General features: G+C 40.3%; 2 protein-coding genes across 9 annotated transcripts in view; both read left to right on the top strand.

Moving 5' to 3' along the window:
- zmiz1a (zinc finger, MIZ-type containing 1a) overlaps positions 1–20,027 on the top strand; it is a 144,375-nt gene extending 124,348 nt beyond the window's left edge. For 4 of the 8 annotated variants that reach the window (XM_066693846.1, XM_066693845.1, XM_066693847.1 and 1 more), the window contains 18 exons: positions 4,864–4,999; positions 7,583–7,697; positions 8,061–8,278; positions 8,502–8,700; positions 8,791–9,081; positions 9,203–9,385; positions 9,743–9,817; positions 10,302–10,470; positions 10,993–11,179; positions 11,654–11,864; positions 12,225–12,330; positions 12,445–12,605; positions 12,860–12,927; positions 13,328–13,396; positions 13,824–14,068; positions 14,526–14,689; positions 15,361–15,615; positions 16,149–20,027. In XM_066693846.1, the coding sequence (XP_066549943.1) occupies positions 4,864–4,999; positions 7,583–7,697; positions 8,061–8,278; positions 8,502–8,700; positions 8,791–9,081; positions 9,203–9,385; positions 9,743–9,817; positions 10,302–10,470; positions 10,993–11,179; positions 11,654–11,864; positions 12,225–12,330; positions 12,445–12,605; positions 12,860–12,927; positions 13,328–13,396; positions 13,824–14,068; positions 14,526–14,689; positions 15,361–15,615; positions 16,149–16,256 (2,960 nt within the window). In that variant the 3' untranslated portion in view covers positions 16,257–20,027. The remainder of the gene's footprint in view (positions 1–4,863; positions 5,000–7,582; positions 7,698–8,060; positions 8,279–8,501; positions 8,701–8,790; positions 9,082–9,202; positions 9,386–9,742; positions 9,818–10,301; positions 10,471–10,992; positions 11,180–11,653; positions 11,865–12,224; positions 12,331–12,444; positions 12,606–12,859; positions 12,928–13,327; positions 13,397–13,823; positions 14,069–14,525; positions 14,690–15,360; positions 15,616–16,148) is intronic. The other 4 variants (XM_066693848.1, XM_066693850.1, XM_066693849.1 and 1 more) reach the window with 3 other exon arrangements.
- A 1,438-nt stretch (positions 20,028–21,465) lies between these two features.
- ppifa (peptidylprolyl isomerase Fa) lies at positions 21,466–23,682 on the top strand. The gene is made up of 6 exons (XM_066693323.1): positions 21,466–21,898; positions 22,410–22,440; positions 22,532–22,620; positions 22,831–22,927; positions 23,323–23,398; positions 23,489–23,682. Exons 1-6 carry the CDS (start codon positions 21,608–21,610, stop codon positions 23,622–23,624), a joined length of 720 nt encoding a protein of 239 aa, XP_066549420.1. The 5' UTR covers positions 21,466–21,607; the 3' UTR covers positions 23,625–23,682.
- The last annotated feature ends 224 nt before the right edge of the window (positions 23,683–23,906 follow it).

Here is a 23,906-nt window from a genome sequence, read left to right as displayed (position 1 = left end):
ATAATTGTAGATAATTGCGGAGTGTGCAAAGTAATATTTATAGAATAATTTTAGCTGCATAAAATTACTAATTTTTCAGAAATGAATTCTTGAAGACCACCTATTTTGATACCCTTGTTTGGTTGTGATTTTTTTAGCAGTGTGTGACCGCGTGTGTCAGGCCTGCCGAAATCATGACAGCATTCCCTTTAACCGCAATTCCATTTCCCAGAGTCTTTGCCATTTTGGTAGCGTGCCACTCTGTTATTTCTAATCTAAGGACGCTTGTCACCAGACAGTATGATGCACAATTACTGCCTTGATGGTGCCAGACAAGAGACTGATACCCCTGGTTCATGGGAGAGCAGGTGTTCCATAGAGAATGGAGAAAGAGCAAGCAGGAGCCCTGGGCGTCTGCCATACCTGCTGGCTCACAGCGATGGCGGCCTGGATTGGGAGACTCCAGATCAAGGCCAAGACACAGCTGCGCCAGACCTTTTCTTCCAGTGGGAGATCCACTCAGAATGGGATTAGGGATGATGTCTTGGAAGAGCTTTGTTAAATAAAGAACCAATAGACCTGGAAGCCACTCTTTTTATTGAACTTAAATAAACAGAGAGAATAATAGATAGATAGGTAGATAGATAATCAATGAAGAAATAATGGATAGTTATAAAGACATCTATCTATCTAATGTATCATTTCTCCCAAGGGTATGATGAAACACAGCAGAACCTGGAGCTCATGGAAGCAGAATAAACAACCTAGCCTGCCTGGCCCCATAATGCATTGCAGTTGTGCAGACTGGCTGACCCTACAGTGATTTGCTACCTCAGTCTCAGACATCAATAAATGTTTACCCGTATCATGCCTTTGGAAAATCTGGACAATTTCACAGACTGGTCTTGGGGATCTCTGAGAAAAAGCTTTGAATTAAATCATTAGCTTAGTATCTGTCTGATGTTTACATCACAGTGCATTCTTTAATTGCAGTTCAAATGGAAGTGGTGAAGTGGTTGTGGTTTTGATTGCTTTATTTACATGTTTAGAAGAACTATTACAGGGTAAATGTGGGCCACAAATCTCAGAGCTAGTTTCATTAAAAATAAAAAAAAGACCTTCTATAAATTAATTATTGGAAAAACATTGTGAATAAAGTAATAGATATTCTGAAAACTGAAAAGTAAACCACTTATTTACATTTGAATTCTTAATAATTCATAAAAATAGAGATGTAGGTTTATTACAAGATAGAAGCCACTTTTCCTTTAAGGTTGTAGTTGCACTGATGGAAACACATGAGTCTGTATGGCCTCCTATTGAACTGAACTGGCGCAGCAGGAATAAAAGAAAAAGAAAAAAAACAGTAATCCTATTGTGTTCCTGTAGATGTCCCAGGGGAGGGAGGGGGTTGTGGGGAGATGGAGAAATTGCCGGGCCTGTTTGTCCTCCCACTTTCTAACCTGTCATATGAGAAGTAAATTTAGTCTTCGAGTAAATAATAGTTCCCAGCCCCTTTAAACATGTTTCCTAACAAGAAGTGGTGATTTAGTGAGGTGATAAGCTGTTACTAATGGTAGGGTATAATAATTTCCATTTAAGTAGTTTGGTGATCCTGTCCTCCCTCTTTAGACCTGCTCTGTTGTTGTTAGCTCTTGGCACAATGTGGCTTTAGCTGCTTTGTTGGCAACGTTGTATTTAGCAATTTGGGCTATTTGTTAATGTAACATTTATCAAGAGAGAGAGGCTTGATGCATTTACAGCAGTGTGTACGGAAAATGCACGCGGTACAGGGTTTACATGCGCAGAAAAAGTCTCCCGATCAAATCAATCAATCCAAACACAGGGTTTAATATAAGAATGGGTGTCTCAACATTTTAAAGTGACACAAATTGAATTGATGTTATGAAGGAGTCCTTAGAGAAACTTCCGTTATTTTGTCTTTGGCGGATAAATCAAAAAATCTGAAATGCATTCTTAATGTTCGGTTTTGTGTCCACCACAATTTATATTGTACATGCGTTGTCAATATAATGTGAAGGATAATGCTCAACTGAAATCCCAGTGGCTTATGGGTGGGCTGCTGCTCAGTTGGTCTCAACTTAAGTATGTGGATATATGAGGATTAATACTACAGCAAGTAGGGTGAGTTCAGTTACTGAGAAGCTGTATAGCCATTTAGGCCTCAAAGGGTTATGATAAGGCCGGCTTCCTTACAGGGGACAGTCAGTTTGATTCCTGTCAGAAGACTTTTCATATCTATAGACTGATTTAAGAAAGCGGACAGAAGAGAAAGAGACTTTCCTAAGCTAGCTCTGCCATGTATCACACATTACAAAACAGCTGCAGCCCTGACCTGTTCTAACTGCATGAAGGATCCATACTTTGACAACAAATGCCGCAATTGAATTCTTTATGTATCCCCCCTTGGCCAAGCACTTAGAATGAGACGTTCATCAGGAATGCTATGGCAGGTCAGTTCTCACCCCGTACATATTTGTTTAGATCGCTGAAGTACTTCCTTTCAGTTTGTCATTCGCCGGGGCCTGCATTTGTTCTTTTTATATTCATGCTGCATTAAGTGCAAGTAAAAGAGCTGATCAGTCATGTTATGCTGTACAGTCTCTCATTACTGTCTGATCGATATCCCGGAGTAACCGAGGAGTCAGACATGTCTGAATACAGTTTCTGGACACCTGCCTCGACAGGAAAAAAAGCAGCTGCTTACTGTAGCTCTTCATTGCTCGTTTTAAAAGAGAGAGAGAGAGAGAGAGAGAGAGAGAGAGAGAGAGAGAGAGAGAGAGAGAGAGAGAGAGAGAGAGAGAGATGGAGGCTGTGACTGCTGGCACCATCTGTAGATGTCTTTTGTACTCTCCTCTTCATCTTTACACATAGACTGATGTTCACGTGCTCGGTGTTTAAATGAGAGCGCTGCAGTGTTTTTTTTTTTTCCTCCCTACCCTGTCTTGGAGGAGTGCGGGAGGAGGGATGGGGGGTTGCAATATTCCTCCTAACTGCATGGGCTAATTGTTTAATTGTAACATTTTAAAGCCTGACAGATCTGGCACGTGCATTAAAAACGAGGGTATCCTTGGGTTTCTATCTCAAGTGTGGGTTCTGTTTTGTGTGTGTGTGTGTGTGTGTCAGCGGAGGTGTCAGCCACATTTATTTGCATCTGCAGCCTGTGAAAGCACACAGAGCTAAAGTGACATTCATTATTTATGCTAAGGTTAAAGAGTTGCAACGAGGGGGTTTCATTTCTTCACGCCAGGTCTAGGCGTTAAATGAAAGCACTCTAGTGTGTTAATGCACGGGACAGTGAAGGAAATCACAACAGTGAAGTGTAACCAGCATGTGAGGGAAAATGCAACATTATTAGGCAGATTTCCTGGCTTCAAAGGGAGACCTTAGACTTGTGTTTATGATCGGGTGTGCGGAGTACTAGAGAAACACCTAATTATGGCACTATTATCACTTTGCATTTGTCTCCTCTCCTGTACTGTACGAGCACGGCTCCGGGGTGGCGTGTTTCTGAAGAGAGGGAGACTCTTTTGTTTGTTCATCCAGCACATCAGCTCCATTAGCCTGCTGTTTTTTTTTTTGTTTTTTTTATCTTCATCCGTCAAGTACTTCATGTGCATATGCATGCGTGCACACAGGAGAACCTGGCGTCCCAGACTAGAACACCACTTAAGACGACTGCTTCCATTTCACAGTGCAGTAATTACGCTGGGCCAGAGAGAGCCCGGGCAGCTGCTATTATTTTGACATGGCTGCGTGTGAGCCGCCGCCGCTGCTGTTTGGCAGAACACTTTGTTTCTCACCCGTCAGAACTCAAGTGCTGGTAGTGTGCATCACAAGAAAGACTCCCTGCCCTTAGAAGTGATTATATCTACACAGCTTTTTTTCTATCCAAAATAAAAAGGAAAAGGGAGTCTTTTGTAGCTGGCATAGTCTTAAAGATATACTGCAGATGAAAAGCATATGATTTGATCAAACGCTTGCAAGCAGTCGTGGTTACCTAACACACACGCTGGCAGGTTTGCAGGTTCTCGGGGTTGGGGTGAACCCTTGTGGTGGAAATGAGAAGTGACAGCTGTGAGATCACATTGCACCAGGGTGTACATCTCCAAACACAAGCGTATTGCTGTTTTATCATTATAGATCACTTTGTATGTTTGTAGCATGCCTGTTTTGAAGTGTTTGCTTTTATTGTTATTATTTTTAAGCTGCTGTTCAAGAGTGGAACAGTCGTTGCTGACTTGTTGTTGAACCCACACCAAATACTGCAAATGATTCATTCAGATTGACATTTCAAGATGCAACATATTTCCTGGAATGACAAAGCTGGCTGTGTATAGGTTTAAAAAGAAATTGGCACAATACAAATAAAATAAACCTATCATCAATGTATTTCTTAATTAACATTTGGTCAAGCTTGTGTTTTTCTTTGGGAACAGTTCTGAAGTACTGACTTTCATTTTAAAGGAACCTTTTGTTCTCCAACACATTTATATTTAACAGTTATAAAAGTAATACAATAATTTCCCTCTTCACTTGACATGCATCAGAAAATTCCCATCGAATTCAGTTGTTGGATGACAAGATTTATCTAGAGTCATTATTATTATGAGAGATTTACAAAGAAAATCACAGATTTTGGCCTTAAGAAATATATTTGACTAAGAGGTCTTTATTCCAACTAATGGAGTGTGTTCTCCAAAGCCAGAAGAGTCCTCCGAGTCCAACCTGTTTAAAAAGGCCAAGTAATGGAAAGAGCCTGTGACATTTGCTTTGACTTGAGGAAAGCTAAACTGAAGAAAGCGTGATTGTTCAGATTGCCTGTCCTGGAAGAACTTATGAACGTCTCTGCGTCCTTTGCAGCCCTCCTGTCATCGTGGTGTGAGGAACTGGGACGACTTCTTCTCCTCCGTCACCAGAAGAACCGCCAGAACGAAACTCCTGGGAAATTACCCATGCAGCCGCCCATGAGCTCCATGAAGCCCACAATCCCACACAGGTCAGTGCCAAGACAAACCTCTGTTCAAAACCTCCTGTTCGATCGGGTTTCACGGAGGGAGGCAATCTGCCGCGGCTGATACCCGGTTTCAGCTCTTATTTTTGCTAACATTTCAAGTCAGTTGTGCAGATTGAGTTCAAGCTGCATTTGGCATCCACATATATGTTTGTATGTGTATTACTGTCTGTCTGCGTGTGTGTTTTCAAGTTTACATACAGTAAATGCAATATTAAATTACATTCTCAGCATTAGGAGTATTTTGATCATCTTCCTTTGGTAGTAAACAATACCCTTATTACTGCAGGTGAGGATGATTCCAGAAATCCAAACACTAAAAAGATAGACACAGAGAAAGCATTTTGCAGTTTAGACCAAATAAAGCTTTGCTGTATTTTAAATGAGACTTGCAGGAGAATTCTCACTGGAGTGAAGTGCTCAGTGAAGTCATGTTTTGCAGTACATTTTGTGCTGGCTGATGCACACTGTTCCCAGAATTAGGCCCTGATACACAGCCAGAGGCAGGTTTGTGAAGAAAGGCTTAAATTCTTACCACAACAACTAAGATGGTAAAAAAAAATGTTTTCCAGAAAATAACAAAAGCAGCCTCGCCCCAAAAAAAAAAGAGTAACCGTGTTATGATTTCATGGTGAACCATTTTTGTTTATTATCTCTGTGCTTTTTTAGTATTGATACAGTGAGGGAAAAAATAATTTGATCCCCTGCTGATTTTGTACGTTTGCCCACTGACAAAGAAATGATCAGTCTATAATTTTAATGGTAGGTGTATTTTAACAGTGAGAGACAGAATAACAACATAAAAATCCAGAAAAACGCATTTCAAAAAAGTTATACATTGATTTGCATGTTAATGAGGGAAATAAGTATTTGATCCCTTCGACTTAGTACTTGGTGGCAAAACCCTTGTTGGCAATCACAGAGGTCAGACGTTTCTTGTAGTTGGCCACCAGGTTTGCACACATCTCAGGAGGGATTTTGTCCCACTCCTCTTTGCAGATCCTCTCCAAGTCATTAAGGTTTCAAGGCTGACGTTTGGCAACTCGAACCTTCAGCTCTCTCCACAGATTTTCTATGGGATTAAGGTCTGGAGACTGGCTAGGCCACTGCAGGACCTTAATGTGCTTCTTCTTGAGCCACTCCTTTGTTGCCTTGGCTGTGTGTTTTGGGTCATTGTCATGCTGGAATACCCATCCACGACCCATTTTCAATGCCCTGGCTGAGGGAAGGAGGTTCTCACCCAAGATTTGACAGTACATGGCCCCGTCCATCGTCCCTTTGATGCGGTGCTGTTGTCCTGTCCCCTTAGCAGAAAAACACCCCCAAAGCATAATGTTTCCACCTCCATGTTTGACGGTGGGGATGGTGTTCTTGGGGTCATTCCTCCTCCTCCAAACACGGCGAGTTGAGTTGATGCCAAAGAGCTCGATTTTGTTCTCATCTGACCACAACACTTTCACCCAGTTCTCCTCTGAATCATTCAGATGTTGGCAAACTTCAGGCGGGCCTGTACATGTGCTTTCTTGAGCAGGGGGACCTTGCGGGCGCTGCAGGATTTCAGTCCTTCACGGTGTAGTGTGTTATCAATTGTTTTCTTGGTGACTATGGTCCCAGCTGCCTTGAAATCATTAACAAGATCCTCCCGTGTAGTTCTGGGCTGATTCCTCACCGTTCTCATGATCATTGAAACTCCACGAGGTGAGATCTTGCATGGAGCCCCAGACCGAGGGAGACTGACAGTTAATTTGTGTTTCTTCCATTTGCGAATAATCGCACCAACTGTTGTCACCTTCTAACCAAGCTGCTTGGCGATGGTCTTGTAGCCCATTCCAGCCTTGTGTAGGTCTACAATCTCGTCCCTGACATCCTTGGACAGCTCTTTGGTCTTGGCCATGGTGGAGAGTTTGGAATCTGATTGATTGATTTGCTTCTGTGGACAGGTGTCTTTTATACAGGTAACGAGCTGAGATTAGGAGCACTCCCATTAAGAGAGTGCTCCTAATCTCAGCTCGTTACCTGTATAAAAGACACCTGGGAGCCAGAAATCTTGCTGATTGATAGGGGATCAAATACTTATTTCCCTCATTTACAAATCAATTTATAACTTTCGTGAAATGCGCTTTTCTGGATTTTTGTGTTGTTATTCTGTCTCTCACTGTTAAAATACACCTACCATTAAAATTATAGACTGATCATTTCTTTGTCAGTGGGCAAACGTACAAAATCAGCAGGGGATCAAATACTTTTTTCCCTCACTGTACATCAGTGTTAAGGGACAAGGTCAAACTTCCGTAATTGGCAAGAAGTTATTTGTGTTTAGAAAAGAGTTCCCTAATTTAATATATTGTTTGATAATTCTTCATGGCTATTGCTCAATGGACATTATTTTTCCATTTGTGTTTGTGTTCTTAATATATGTTATGCTTTCATAATCCAATTCTCTGCGGCTTTGTAAAGTTATACACTATAGCAATACTTACATAACTTACATAAACATCAGAAGCCAAATGTTTCAATTCTTTATAATGAAGAAGTTTATATATTCAAACTCTTCTCTTTATTGTGCAGTGATGGGTCATTTCCTTATGATTCGGTTCCCTGGCAACAAAACACCAACCAGCCTCCAGGTTCCTTATCTGTGGTAACTACAGTTTGGGGGGTGACCAACACGTCGCAGAGCCAGGTGAGATGTTTAATAACATACATGTTATCTATTAATTGATAGTTGCATGTTGTATTTCTTTCTTGTCACTATACAGTGTCTCCTTATATAACTTATACAATAAGATTTTAGTTTTGACAATGTTGTTAACAAGGAGTTACCTACCCTATATTATTATAACACATCACACATTTGTTACACATTCTGGTTAGCATGGATAAAGAACAGAGTGTAAATATACATGTATTTTGAAGGTATACCAGACAACGTAAGTATGGAAACGCATCTGATTGCATTTTCTTTGTTTGTTTTAGTTTAGCTGACGAGTTGTTCATTGTTTACTGTTCTGTTAAATAATCACTGACTCTTTTGGATTTGACATAGGTATTGGGCAACCCGATGGCAAATGCTAACAACCCTATGAATCCCGGTGGAAACCCTATGGCATCTGGCATGTCGGGAAATAATCCTGGTATCAACTCTGCTCAGTTCCCTGGCCAACAGCAACAGTTCTCAGCCAAAGGAAGCTCCAATCAGCAGTATATGCAGCAGGGCATGTATGGGCGGCCCAGCTACCCAGGAGGGGGTGGATTTGGGGGGAGGTAAGAATGTGTCTATAGTTTCCAAAGTCTTGTACGACAGCCTGAAGGGCAGTACACAGGGAGAAAGGGGCCAAGTGAACATTGATATACGATCACAATGATATTTGATGGACGTACAGTTTTTGGCACAATTTCAGCACAAAATTGCTAATGAATGTAAAGTTTAGTCACCCAAGGATTAAAACAGACCCTTTTTAAAAACTCCTATTGTTGTCTTTTGTAGTTACCCAGGAGGTCCCAATACCCCTGGTGGTATGGGCATCCCCCCTCACACGCGGCCTACCGCTGACTTCACCCAGCCCGCTGCCGCCGCCGCCGCTGCTGCAGTTGCCGCCGCCGCCGCCACGGCCACTGCGACCGCCACGGCCACTGTCGCCGCCCTACAGGAAACGCAGAACAAGGACATGAATCAATACGGACCGGTATGAAATACTGTTGTGCCTCCACACTAAATCCCTACTGAAACGTCAGATAACCCCTGAGCACTAATTTAGCCTCCCTTTCTCTTACAGATGTGTTCCTCTTTCCAGATGGGACCAACCCAGGCATATAACAACCAGTTTATGAACCAGCCTGGCCCCCGGGGTCCCCCTTCCATGCCAGGTAACATGAACCCTGCCAACATGGGCGCAGGCATGAGTGCTTCCAACATGAGCGGGCCGCCCATGGGCATGAACCAGCCCCGGCCGCCGGGAATGAGCCCCTTCGGAAACCACAGCCAGAGGATGCCACAGCAGGGATACCCGGGCCCGAGACCTCAGTCCATGCCTATGCAAGGGATAAAAAGACCTTACCCTGGAGAGGTGAGCGGCTTGGCAGGTTTACCATGAAACTCACGTGTGTCCATCCATCTGCACTTGTGTACGTATAAGCAAATGTGTGCAGGTTTTTAAACAAGGACGTTTTCGTTTTTTTTCCACACAGCCCAACTACGGCAGCCAACAGTATGGACCAAACAGCCAGTTTCCCAGCCAGCAAGGGCAGTATCCAACACCCAACCCCCCTAGGCCGCTGCCCTCCCCCAACTACCCTGGTCAGAGGATGCAGGGCCAGCAGAGCGCAGGACAGTATCCCCCACCGAGTGTCAGCATGGGCCAGTATTATAAGGTGAGAGGCTGCAACGCACTACCCGACTTGACTGAGTTTCGACAGTATTTGATATATTTTATATGTGTCTTAACTTTCCTGTTTCAATTAGGAGGGCATTTGTTTTATGTGTTTTGATAATAATGCAATGATTTGTAGAGTTAAACTCAAAACCTGTTTTAATTAGTATTTAATTAATTACTCTGCATTCACAGAGTGTAGTATTTAAAGCTGTGACCCATCTAGTATTTTATTGTTTATTTGTTTGCAGTACTTGTATTGTATATAAACACTAGAATATTTGGAACAGGGCCTGAAGGCAGTTTGCATTTCAATATTGTATTTAACTTTCTAAATTTTGTTTCTTCATCATTTCAGCAAGAGCCATTCAATGGTCAGAATAGCAACTTCTCTGGAAGTGGATATACATACAATCAAGGCAGTCTAAATGGGGTATGTCTGTCCAATTTGTACCATGGTTAAAATGTGGGATCGTTGGGAGTGTTAAATACATGGATGTATACAGTCCACACTGTAATATTATTCAGAGTAGTAAATGTTTTATGATTTTTTTAACATGGTTGACCTTTTTAATAGTGCACTGTATCAGTTATAAACAAGAGCCTTCAGACTTATTCATGATCATTTAGTTTGAAAGTCCAGGTATACACTATAAGAGCCTCAGATTATGAATATGAGTGAATATATATTCCACTATTTTTGACAGGTAGGCTTTTGAGACATTGAATATTGATAGTAATACCATTCATTCCTTTTTGTATGTAAAAACTGAATGTACACCTGTATTTTCTTAGCTCAGTCTAATTTAAGTTACATTTCTACAAGGGAATGAAAAACTCTGGAGGCTGCTTTAAGTATGTATATATTTGTGTGTATTTCTTGAAGATAACTCTTTCAAATCTCTTTTCTATGGTAGCCTCCAAGGCCTGTAGGAAATTACCCACATTCACCTGTCCCAGGAAACCCCACGCCTCCGATGACCCCAGGAAGCAGTATTCAACCATATTTGTCACCTAATCAAGATGTCAAGCCACCATTCCCACCAGAGATTAAACCAAATATCACTGCTCTCCCCCCTCCTCCCAGTGAGTACTGTTCCATTAATGTTCAGACACCTCAAATATGAGTATTATCTGTATCAAAAGCTGGATTTTGTATTTATTTTGTTACAAAATAATTAGCCCTTGTTAATGAAAGTGTATTAATTGCATTAATAACATAAATGCATTGCATTGTACAGTTATGCCTTGCCTTTTCTATTTGCAAGACCACAAAGTTAAGCAGCTGTATACCATTACATTTTGCATATCATTAGAATATCTAAAATAGTGTTGATTTTCCCAGCATCTTCTGCCTTGACATGGGCAGTCTGACATGTGATTTGTATGATAGCACATACGGATATATTGTGTGGTCTTGAGAGCAGAGAACCTCCATTCTTTTATTGATTGTACATGTATTTTGAATGCGAATAGGAACGGTGTCAAATAAACTGCTTAAATAATCACTAGTGGGGAACACAGAGCGAATCTGATCCCTGAGCCCCAGCTGCAGCCCTGTTTAAGTTTCTTGTGAAAATTAAAAACCCAACTGTTATCGCACCGCAGATGCAAAAGGGAAAGTTCACGCTTTCTCTCCCTCTTCGATCCCAGCCAACCCCAACGACGAGCTGCGCTTGACATTCCCCGTGAGAGACGGTGTTGTCTTGGAGCCCTTCAGACTGGAACACAACCTGGCAGTCAGCAACCACGTCTTCCATCTGCGTCCATCTGTCCACCAGACCCTCATGTGGAGGTGGGCCGGCAGCTTTGTGCTCTGATTATCTGCCATGCTGTACTTACACTGTGACCTCTTTCACAAAGCAGCATCTCTCACCCCCTTTGTATTCTGGTCCAGCATGTGATTCTACCCTCTTTTAGGCCAGTCGGTCTCTCCAGAGGGAATGAAGTTCTAACATTTAGAAAAGGGTGGCAACCAATAATCTTACTTAATCAAATGTCAATGTAGAGATGTCACGTTACTGCAAGTGACTGAAAGTGATATTTTTTTAGCAAGGCAGGAGTAAATATGTCATGTGAGCTGTGATTAAAGAGTACAGTACTTCCAGGCAGATATTAGAAGGTCTTAAGATATGAATAGAGTTCCTAACGCTAAATTGGAATCCTTTCTCCAAATCTCATTGGCTAAGCTACTAATATTTATTGTGTATGTATAACAAGTAGTATAAATGTACACGTTGATTAAGTGAGTGCTTGCTTTGCATCCCAGGTCTGACCTGGAGCTTCAGTTTAAGTGTTATCATCATGAAGACCGGCAGATGAACACAAACTGGCCGGCATCGGTGCAAGTCAGCGTCAACGCCACGCCACTCACTATCGAGAGAGGGGACAACAAGACCTCCCATAAACCCCTTCACCTGAAGCACGTTTGTCAGCCAGGAAGAAACACAATTCAGATCACTGTCACGGCCTGCTGCTGTGTGAGTATTGTTGACCTACATGATGTGCTAGTAGTGATACTTAGATTATGTTACCAAACAGTAGATCAGTAGACCAAAGATCATATAACATTTAATTATATAAAACGATATTAATTTAACTTTTGAGCTGTTTTGTGGGTAGAACTGCCCCTGATTAGCTTGCTACCTCATTAGGACTGCAGTCACACATTGTTTTAAAAGGTGAACGGTCGTTGTAATATTTAGCACACAGGTTTCAGAAATGTAAGATTATAAAGCATGGATATCTGAATCTTCATAAGCAGCAGCTGTTGATCAGTAATGGCTATATGGGCTCTTGAACTCCAGTTAAGTGTGGTTCTCTCTCTCGTTTGCTCGCAGTCGCACTTGTTTGTCCTCCAGCTGGTCCACAGGCCCTCTGTGCGGTCGGTCCTCCAAGGCTTGTTGAAAAAGCGACTCCTGCCAGCTGAGCACTGCATCACGAAAAGTAAGCTGCCTATCCACATTGGGAAAGTCTTTGTCCTGATGCACACATTATAGAGCATGTTTGCGGTTGATTGGTGTCCAGAATCTCGAATCTCAATCCTTTCTCCCCCAACAGTAAAGAGGAATTTCAGCAGCGTGGCAGCATCCTCGGGCAATGCCACATTAAATGGAGAAGATAGTGTGGAGCAGACGGCAATCAAAGTGTCTCTAAAATGTCCAATTACTTTCCGACGGATTCAGCTTCCAGCGAGAGGCCATGACTGTAAACACGTGCAGGCAAGTGCTGGACTGAATTTGTGCACTTTTTGTTCTGCACAGCAGCTTTCTTATTTGCATGTTCCTCTTTTCTCCGTAGTGTAGTAATATAGTCAGATCAAGAGTTTCTATAATTTAACTATATCTGTGCTCTTATTAAATGTCTGCTATTTATTAAAGTCTTGATTTACAATTAAATTTCAACCATAGTCAAGAGAACGATACCAAAAGAAAACTGTACGATTTTTTAAACAGTGTTTGTTTCTTTTTAACAGTGTTTTGACCTGGAATCCTATTTGCAATTGAACTGTGAACGAGGAACATGGCGATGTCCTGTATGCAAGTAAGGAAAATTACTATTTTATATATCATTATTCGATTTCCATTATGAAAAAAAAGTGTGTGTGTGTATATATATATATATATATATATATATATATATATATATATATATAATATTACATGCATCACCAAGTAGGTGAAAAAATAAGAAATCCTGTATTTAATTCCTGAGATTCTGCATTAAAAACAAATCCTTTATATTATGTAATTAAAGAAGGCACTTATTTAAGTGTTTGTAGTTGTATTGCTATACTTGATTAAGGATCCCATTTGTTAGATTAAATGTAAAGTGGAAATTTGACTTGGATATCTGCTCGGTGACTGCTATTGACGTCTCCAAAAGATGTCAGCTTTGTGGGGCAGCCATAAACTCAAGCTGTGATTTTTATTTCCCTTCCCAGTAAAACAGCATTATTAGAGGGCCTGGAAGTTGACCAGTATATGTGGGGTATCCTGAACGCTATTCAGAAGTAAGTATTCATCCTTTCAGCAACACTTTATTCAAAATATGTCCTTTCACATTTCGGTCTGTCTCCGTTCTATCAACCTGACATTTCGTTTTATTGTATAGATAAACTTTGATTTATACTTCCCTTTACATACATATTATTTAAGCAATCTGTCACACAAAGAGAAAAGAGAACATGATGAAACCACAAAATCCCCCCCTATCTCCTCATTCCTTGTACACACTGACTGACTGAAGTAATGCTTCTGTAATGCTTCTGTGCTGTCATCTTACAAAGGCACTGTTGAACTATTTACCTTATAATTGTATAATTATTATTGTAAACTATATAGTTTTTCAATTAATATATAAATACATACTTTGGTTAACAAATTCTCCTTAGGCTCACGCTGCTGATGTGAAAGACTAATTCTCCTGCTCTTTCGCAGCTCTGAGTTTGAGGAGGTCACCATCGACCCGACATGTAGTTGGAGGCCGGTGCCGATTAAATCAGACATGCACATCAAAGAAGACCCAGATGGACCACTGGCCAAGAGGTTCAAGACTATGAGTCCCAGCCAGATGATCATGCCCAATGTGATGGAAATGATTGCAGCTCTCGGTCCAGGTCCGTCTCCGTACCCCTCGCTACCTCCTCCACCCGGAGGAAACAGCAGTGAATATGGCAGCCAAGGTAGGAGTCTGGAATAAACTCATCCTGGGCTCCTCTTCTCTGTCACCTAATAAAAGGAGCAGAAGGCTTTAATCAAAGGCACATCTGAAATACATGTTCAGTTGTTGCAGACAGAATTGAGTTTTGGATTAACTATTTTGCTGATTAACACAGCACCTCCATTCTCAGTAACTTCTCTCCAGCTAGACCAAAACCAAATTCAAGTCAAGTGCTTCATCTCACATTCAAGACTTCCTCAATAGTCATGGCGTCATTATTCTTTATTCATTTCTACATTCTACTGGATTGGCAGTAAACATATTGCACAATACAGTAGTAAAACACATGCTAAGAATATTATATACCAAGGAAAGAAATGTCAGTACTTTCTTTGCAGATGATTGTGTGTGCAGACTTGAACTAATAAAAATGAGGTTGTCTTATCGATTGTCCACTGTGTTTTTGATTTGTATGATAGGCAATAGTTACCAGGGGCACGGCAATTTTGACTTCCCCCATGGTAACCCCGGTGGTACATCGATGAATGACTTCATGCACGGACCACAGCTATCCCACCCACCCGACATGCCCAACAGCCTTATGACTCCTGACAAGCCCCTCAGCCACAGCATGGCGGACACAGTAAGTGACATCACTCCTCAACTCTGACGTCAGCCTAGGCATAAGACAGAAACAGGAAGGCGTCCCAGCAGAGGTAGCTTTCTAACCCGGGAGGCAACTCTTCTATTCTGTTGTCTTCCACTAAAAACGATGAGTTCAACTCAACTACCATCTCCAAGAGCCATTTTCTGTCTGACCTGAAATGGGTCCAAACCATGGACTGCTGCTGTAAATGGCTGGAGAATAAGTCACATATGGATCCACCACCCTCTTCTCACATTCCAACCTGAGCCCTTGAACGGAAAGAGCTGATGTGTCAGATCTCTGGCATCTACACTGCAGCCTGAGGAGCAGACCAACTAAACGCACACCGAGAAATGGTCTTAGAGAGGTTTTTGCATGAATTGAAGGCGAATCTTGTATGTAGAAAGATACGCACTGGATGGAAATAGCAATAAACCGTTAATTCAGACTCCTAGGTGGTGTTTTTGACACTTTGGGTGTATTTGTCAGCCTTTGCTATAAAGAGGAGAATCCAAGTTGAACAGAAGAGGTCAGTAGTCTCTAGTTTTGAAGGGCTGCTGCCTGGGGTGAGGGGTCTTCCTTTTTCTCATTTGGTGGCTATGGTGGGTCAGGCCGAGCGTGGCGCATGGGGGGCCTCACTTTCTTCTCCTGCTTCTCCTCCTTCACAGATCCCTCATCCTGGCAGCACTGATCAGTCCCATAGCTCCATGCAGCAGGGTTTGCACGCACCTTCTCACCCCAGTAGCCAGTCAGGGCAGCCATTACATCACACTGGTCCTCCTCAGCAGTCACGGCAGCCACCGCCACCACAGCCTGGTTCTAACAGCCATCCACACAGCGACCTGACCTTTAACCCCTCCTCTGCCTTAGAAGGTCAGGCTGGTGGGCAGGGAGCCCCTGAAATGCCGGAGCCGTCCCTGGATGTAAGTGTGCATCATGCTTTCAGCACAGCACGGGGCACTTATAGTTAAAAAAAAGAAAAGAAAAAAAAAAGAAACAGATGGTACAGCTTTCCTCATCGCTTCCTATGTAACCACACACAAACATTACATACAGCTTCATACAGTGTTACATACATTAACAACTTTTCTAACTTTTCTACTGGTACGTGAGCATTGCTCTTCCGGGTTTGGCTAATTCTGGAGACATTTAAATGTGAAAATAAAAATAACAACAAGAATAAGTTCTTAAAGTATAACTAATTACTGTCATACAGCTGAGATGTTTACTCATCAGTTATTGTTTATTGTAGATAATTTGTGTTTTGAATGCAAAAGTTTACAAAATCAGCATTTCCCTTTCCTTTTAAGGTTTGCAAGAAACATAATTAAGCCCCAGACGATGTCAGTGTTTGAACTGAGTTTATAATATTATGATCTAAATGAATCACTCATGTTTTTTTCACAACAGAGGCTGCAGGTAGGTCATATAACTCCTTTGTCTTCTTTCTTCACAGCTCCTTCCAGAGCTCGCCAACCCAGACGAGTTATTGTCCTACCTGGACCCCCCCGATCTCCCGAGCAATAGCAATGACGACCTTCTTTCCCTCTTTGAGAACAACTGAAGCCTTTCCCCTCAGAAACACCTCTGACTGCCTGGAGTCAACTCCCAGTTTGGACAGGAGCTCCGTACTTGAGAAACACAAAGATGCACTCCCCGTACTCTTCTTCCTCTGAATGATCTCATTAGCCAGTTCACACTGACTAAAAGGTTGTGGTAAACGCCAGAATATGACAGTCCTCTTGGCTGCCACCAGTATCATTTTGAACATTAACAGAAACTGTGCAGCTATATTCAGTTCATTTGATGTCACATAGAGAGATTTCTATGTGAACCCTAGGAAAGTGTTGTAGCATTTTTTTATTTTTTTATTTTCCTTTTAACAAAACAAAACAAAAAATAAATAAAAAAAAAAAAGAAAAAAAAAAGAAAACCAACAAACACAAAAAAACATCTGCCCGTTCTGGCCAGTGTCCGAAGTCCCCCCAGAACTTTTTTCTTCCAGTTCTCAAAACTGTGGCTTCCCAAGTCATCTGCATTTTTTTCCAACTGAGTAATAGCACTCCGGGTCCCCCAAGCACCGTTTAAAAGCACAAGAGATTACGCGTAACTGTAAGAGAAAGGAAATCTCAAAGGGAAGATCGCTTGCAACACAATCAACAGGAGTCGCCCGATATGAGTCGATATGTGGGCCATCAAGAGATCAAAAACTTTCAATGTTCACATGCTATAATTAAAGTTGGAAACCCATTCTCATTTTGTTGCAGATAAGGGAAATCAATCTTACTAATAGAGACATTTTATTTCTGTGTTTGTTCTTTCTTTCTTTGTTTCATATTTTTATAAACATAAAATCCTGTTTTCACTGCACAAAATAATAAAAATACAAATTTAAATCCCATATATATATATATATCTAAATAAATATAGATATAGATACATAAGGACCGGGGAGGGGCAGTAATCCCTTGACAAGAGGGCAAATGAACTTTCACCCCACTGTGTTCTGCAATTAGCTGGAATGGGCATTTCAATCCCAGACAGAAAAATGCAGCTTTTTTGTACAAGACTGTTACATAGTAGTCTAGTTCCTATCTCACCTGCCAGGAGAGCTTTATTTAAAAGAAGAAAACAAAAACAGAGAGAGAGTGAAAAGAAATGGATGACATTGTTGGAATATTATTACATGTACTGCCCTTCTAGACCTCTGTGCCAGAGTCACTGTATTGCACCCTTCGCTAAAGCTTCTCTTCTGTGGTCTCCTCTCCCGCATGGGCCTCGCGTCGCTCTTGTACCCATTGTGTGACGTCTGTCTCTCTCCTCGATGAATTATGTACAGTAAGTCGTATAAAAAGTGCATGTGTGCCAACTTTGCCCTTGTTTAGTGATATTTCGAGCTAAGACAGTATGCTTTTGTCATCAACGAATTTAGAGAAAAAAACATTTGTTTTATTTTTTATTTTTTAAAACACTAACTTTTCTTGGAAGGGATTCATTTCTGGTATTCACTATGTATTGTTCATTTTGTAATTATTATTGTTATTATTATTATTGTTATTATTATTATTATTTTGTCTGTTCTTTTTGTTTTTGTTATTTTCAGTGCTGCAAATGCTCAACAATTAAATCTCCATTGGGAAATTGCTTTATATCACCAAAGTTATCTTTGTAACATTGGGGAGGGGGGGAGGGAGTTTACACTTTTATTACAAAGAGGTTTTCAAGAATTAAACATGATCCACCACTGCTGTAGATGCATAAATACCTGGTAGTCCCCAATATGTCTCTGTAGATATTTTAAACAAATTGTCCTTTTCTTTCTGGTAGCAGTATTGGAACTGTAAACATCATTTAGAGATGTTGCCATCTTTCTTTTCTACTTCAAGTTTTAACAGGAAAACGCTGTTCAGTATGCAAATTTATTATTTTAAGAGAAAGCTATTGTAAATACCTTTGTGAATATTTTAGTATTGTCTTCGATAATATTAATCATTTTCATGATTGGTTGTCCATTATTGCTATCCACTACTTGTCTGGTAACCCTTTTTCCCCTTATCGAAGAGGGTTCTTCTGAAACAAAGTGAACCATTTCAAAGATGTTTCCAGAAGCGATTTGGTCTAGGATTTATGTTCATGGCAATTTCATGCCCAATTACAGTTACACAACTCATGGCAAAATGCAGGCAGGCATCTTCCTGTTCTTGAAATTGATCACAAAAAGCCAAAAAAAAGGGAAAATACTGGGGTTTAGTATAGTTTTATATTAGAAGAACCTCACCCTTTCAGAATAATTTGGAAGTTTATGGGACAGAGGAATCTGGAATTATACAATTGTAACCTTAATGCAAACTACGTTGTCTTGGTTTTCAAAGCTGTATTGTTCAATGGGTATATTCTGTCAATCTCTGTCTAATTGTTAGACTTTTCATTTTTCATAAAGTAAGGACATGATTGGCATGATTTTGACAGCTGTGGTATCTTTTGACTAAGGTTATTGACAACTGAAATTAAATATATTAAGACAATTCAGCTCACTTGTCATTATATTTGTGATATTTTAAAAGAATACATTACAGCCTTACATAAAAAAATAAAGTTTTTATTTTTATTACTGTTACGGAAAATAGAGCTTTTGTAAAAGCTAAAGACCATTTAAATTTTGTATCCCATATTACAGATTGTTTATGATTTTTTGCTTTTTAAATATTTTTTTACATAACATTTTGTAATTAAATGTAAGGCTTGTAATATTGTATTATTTGGTTGTACCCAAAAGTATATATTAGAAAAAGAATGGTCACATTAATAATTTGAAACCCAACCTTTAACTACTACAATTATTATTACATTTTGAAAAACAACATGGTAAAGATATCATACTGGTGCTTGTATATTATTGTAATTGGGTCTAACTTTAAGTCAAATGAATGGTCTCTCTTTTAAAGAAATGCACTGCCACATTATTTTCATTTCTTATAATACATAGACACACACATATATATAGTGCATGTATGCGTGTATCTATTTAAAAAGTGTATTTTACAGTTTGCTCGCATTGAAGTATGAGCCATTTCCACGTAACAAACCCCTATGTATTGTAGTTGCACAATCGTCTAAAGTTAATCGTCTGAAGAAAACCCTGGAGGATTTGAGTCTCCCCACAGAGACACGGGACTGAGTTTCGACACAATAAGCGGCTCCAGTGGGGGGAGCTGAGGGATGACTGTACATATGTAAATGATGAATAGAGACTTGTTAACAGAAATGTATTCATTTTCCTTGGGAATGTGCATTGTTTCTTTAGAATTAAAAAAGCTTGCAACCCCTATCAGAAGTGACTCAATGTGGAAAATGAATCTTGTTTGTTAGCGTCTGTGGAATCTCTCAGCGTTTGTTCACTTATGTAATATACTTTAACCTCTCCTTCGAGGGGGATTAAAACCTTTGTTTTACCTACATGTAATATTTAGCCTATGTGTATTAGTCTATCACCTGTGTATTTTTAAGGTGCTACAGAAAAAAAATGAAGAAAATCCTGGGAGACGGTGGGGTGGGGGAGGGGGGTTCCAGAAGATTGTAACCAAATCCATAGTTTGTACAATTTTTGATATCATGATCAGACGAAAAGAAAAATTAAAAAAGGTACAATCTGAGGTGATACATGCAAAAGTGGCCATTGTCGTTTTGTTTGTACATTGTATGTACAATCATTTCATATTCTAAACTGGTCAGAGAAAAACTAATTGTGATTTTTAGTCTTGCAAAACTGTATGTAGTTAGATGATGTGACAACCTAATATTTATCTAATAAATATGTATTCAGATGAAACCTGTATATCATGGTGTTCATTTGGTTCTTTAAATATGGTACAGCTTTATGCTACTTTATTATAAAAGGGCACTAACCAACAAATCCTAAACTATATTAACAAAATTAATTCTAAAACAATGTCTTATCAAATATACTTAATTCATCCCTTGCCTTCCACTAGCCTGATAATTTATTATCAAATGCAGTTATTAAATTCCCTTTGTTTTGTATATGGTATGGATGCTTGCTGATTCTCATAATCATATCATTGTGTCACCCTGACTTAAATATCTTCCGGACCTGACTGGCTAATGCAGTTAAAGCAGCAGCTTTAGAGAAACCTGAGGAAATGCAAGCAGCTGATCCAAATAACTCCTCAGCAACAATTCACCTCACTGAGGATAGCTCCCAGGTAGACTTATCAAGTAAACAGTATTGTGTTGCAATAAAATAGCATTATTGTCAGGAGGAATCTAGGGATTCTGGTTAAAGGCACTGTTAACCCCTGTTGTAGATTGTCCATAGACTTGTCCTCTGATCATTATTAGTATTCAATTACAAGACTATATTATTTACTATAATTCTAGTCCATCATTCACTCTAGTCCAACCCTACAAAGGAGTCAGTCAATTCCTGTCTTAGGAACCAATGGAATTTACTTTGATTTGATTCCTATTCTTAATCATAATGATTATCATCATAATAATAAATATATTTTTGTAGAGATCCAAGATAGTATTCAGTAGTACATAGTAAATCAACAGACTTTTTTATGAGAACGTAGGATGAACTCAAAAATACAAAAAAATGTAAAATAACTAAAAATAAAATAAAATAACTGAAATTAATATAATATGTTCAAACAGGTTATGTTGAAGACTGGCAAAGTTCATTTTCTTATGTGCATTTTTTCACCTGTGTTATATGTTGTAATACAGAAATGAGAGACTGTGTACTGTGGTACTGCCTAATTAAGAATAAAAGTAATTAAATAAATAGTAATTGAAAGGTTTTGAAACTATTTGTTGAATGGTTATTGTATTTTTGTGATTTGATTAAAAATTAAAAACCTGAGTACTGGCTATTAGACACCAGGGTTGATAAGTGTTTCCACATTGGGGATGTTCTTTGATTGGTCTATTTTATATTGTAAAATCATGGTAAAAATACAGTGAAATGGTGTGGTGTATGGTGCACAGTAAAGTGTGGGGTGGTCACAGCAACATGATCAAATTGTGTATAGTGTGCTGTGGTTGTCTTTAACACAACCTTTGCTAGTAACCACATAATCTGTGTTGACATCAAACTGCACAATATTCTAATCTATATCCTAAAATAAATGCAATCTAGCGCATGGTATTTTACCCGACCGCCAGGGGTCGCTGTCGCATGGCTGAGCAGCTGGAACTCATGACAGATCTTCTGTGTTCCCGCCCGCCTGCGCAGAGCTGCTGCTCGCCTTTCCCGCAGCCCTGCGCTGCTCCACCAATGGGATCGTGGCGATACAGCAGATCTGCGCAGAATGTGTGTCACTGGACCGCGACCAGAGCTGCGCTGGAGACTGTGGGCGGACTTTAGTGACGTCACGCAGCAGCCCTCGAAGGATGCGCATCTCTGCAAAACTGTGCAAAACTGCGCAGGCCTCCGGAAATGTGCTGTACGTAGTACTTCCTGGATGTAGCGGCATTTCAGAAGTCGTTGGTTGCGGGATTCACGCTGCGACAATGTTGCCCTTCACAGGTCTGTTTCTTCGGTGTAATGCCGGAGGGCTGCTGAAAAGCGCCCCCCTGTCGCTGGCCGCGGCCCGGCTGTGCAGCTCCAGCCCGGTGAAAAACCCCGTGGTTTATTTTGACATCGCCGCGGACAACGAGCCTCTGGGGAGAGTCACCTTCGAGGTACAGAGCCGGCATCTGCACCTGCGCACAGTTGAGCGCTGTGTGTAAACACGTCTACACCTTCACTGCAGATGTGTGTAACGCACGGTAGTAATGGATAAGCGCCACTGTGCTTTGGTGGTGGTGTTTCAAGTGCCTCTAAAAGGACTGGTCGTTACTGAAGAGTTAACGCGGATCATGCTGGTTTCTGACCTCTGCATAATGCAGTTTGGTTTTTAATGCAACATGTGGGCAGTCATCAAAATAAGTCTCCGTTTTTAAGATGATAACCATAAAGCCAGTTTATGTATTGTAAATGATGATTTCGCCCACTGCATCGATTCAAGCACAACTCTATAACCATAACCTCAGCCCTGTTTGAGAAGTCGCGGTTGCTTGAGTTCCTGAAACGTCATTCTCGGTTTCAGTGGCGCGATATATTGTCACGATATCACCTCAGAGCGACAGGGCCTAGTGCTTTTCTTTTCTTGCACTGTTTGACTGCCACTCCTAATTAAGTTCTCTGTTGCAGTTGAATGCTGATGTGGTCCCCAAAACAGCAGGTAGGAATACTGTTGGCAATTAATATGTATTATATCATTTTGAATTGAATTATTGTCTTTGCATTAAGTTGTCTTTCTTGTTTCATAACAGAAAACTTCCGAGTCCTCTGCACAGGAGAAATGGGCTTCGGGTACAAAGGATCGATATTCCACCGTGTGATTCCGCAGTTCATGTGCCAGGTACTTTTCATCTTTCTGGGTTTGCCAGTTGCCCAGAGCTGCTCAAGTTTAGATTCTCATTCTTTAGAGGTCAGGCAGGACCAGGCATGCTCAGTGGCTGCAGTGTTTGTAACCTTACTCTTAAACTTTCACCAGAAATTCAGTTGTTTTTGTTCAGCCTTATTAAACAAGTTGAATGTAATGTATGCTTCCTTTACCCTGTGGGATTAGGGTGGAGATTTCACCAATCATAATGGCACTGGAGGAAAATCCATCTATGGACCCAGATTCCCAGATGAGAACTTCAAATTGCAACATGCAGGACCTGGTATGTGTTTAATCATGTGTGTGTGTGTGTGTGTGTGTGTGTGTGAGAGAGAGAGTGAGAGAGAGAGAGAGATTATTAAAACTATTATTCAAAAAATGGAAACTAGTATGAATGAGCACTCTACTGAAAAGGACATGTAAAATGTTACCACTAGATGGAGGCATTGTCTAAAAATAGATGCATCATACATTGTATTGTTTTTATGTGAATTAAATTGAATTCATCACCACGTCAAGTTACTATATAAATCTGTCATGACTCAACTAGATACCCTCAAAGTGGATAGTATTTTATGAATAAGTTAAAAAGCATAATTTACATTTAAAATGGATACAAAATTAGTTATTGCAAACTTACGTAAACCAACTAAGTCTGTTCACCAACTCTTTGTGTAGGTGTTCTGTCAATGGCGAACGCTGGACCAAATACCAATGGATCTCAGTTCTTCATCTGCACTGCAAAAACTGACTGGTATGTTGGGAAAATATAGTAAAACTCTCGTTGCACATCCGAATTTGTCAGAATTCAAAGGCCAATAAATGATACTGTGATTTTCCCTAGGTTGAATGGGAAGCATGTCGTTTTCGGCAACGTAATGAAAGGAATGGATGTGATCTCAAAAGTGGAAAAATTAGGATCTCGATCTGGGAGCACTTCCAAGAAGATAGTCATCACCGAGTGCGGACAACTCGAATAGCTCCACTTTGATTTTCAAAACTTGTTGCAACTGTGAATAAAAATACTTCAAATATGTATATATTTACTGTATTTCTCAAGTTTGTTTTCCACTGGCTCATGTTTAGAAATAACAATTTAAATAAATGAGAAATATTAGTCTTGGAGACAGGGCATTATTTACACCTTCTCTCATCTCTCCTTCAAAACTATTTAGCTGATCGCTACAGGATACCTCAAAAAGCCTCTAGCAAAAAATATATTTTCCATACAAAGTTTCTCTTGAATCCTGACAAGGTTGAAT

This window comes from Amia ocellicauda, chromosome 20 (assembly GCF_036373705.1).
Source record: "Amia ocellicauda isolate fAmiCal2 chromosome 20, fAmiCal2.hap1, whole genome shotgun sequence".
NCBI lineage: Eukaryota > Metazoa > Chordata > Actinopteri > Amiiformes > Amiidae > Amia > Amia ocellicauda.
Note: the sequence above shows the minus strand (reverse complement) of the source record. Positions and strands in the feature narration are given on the sequence as shown.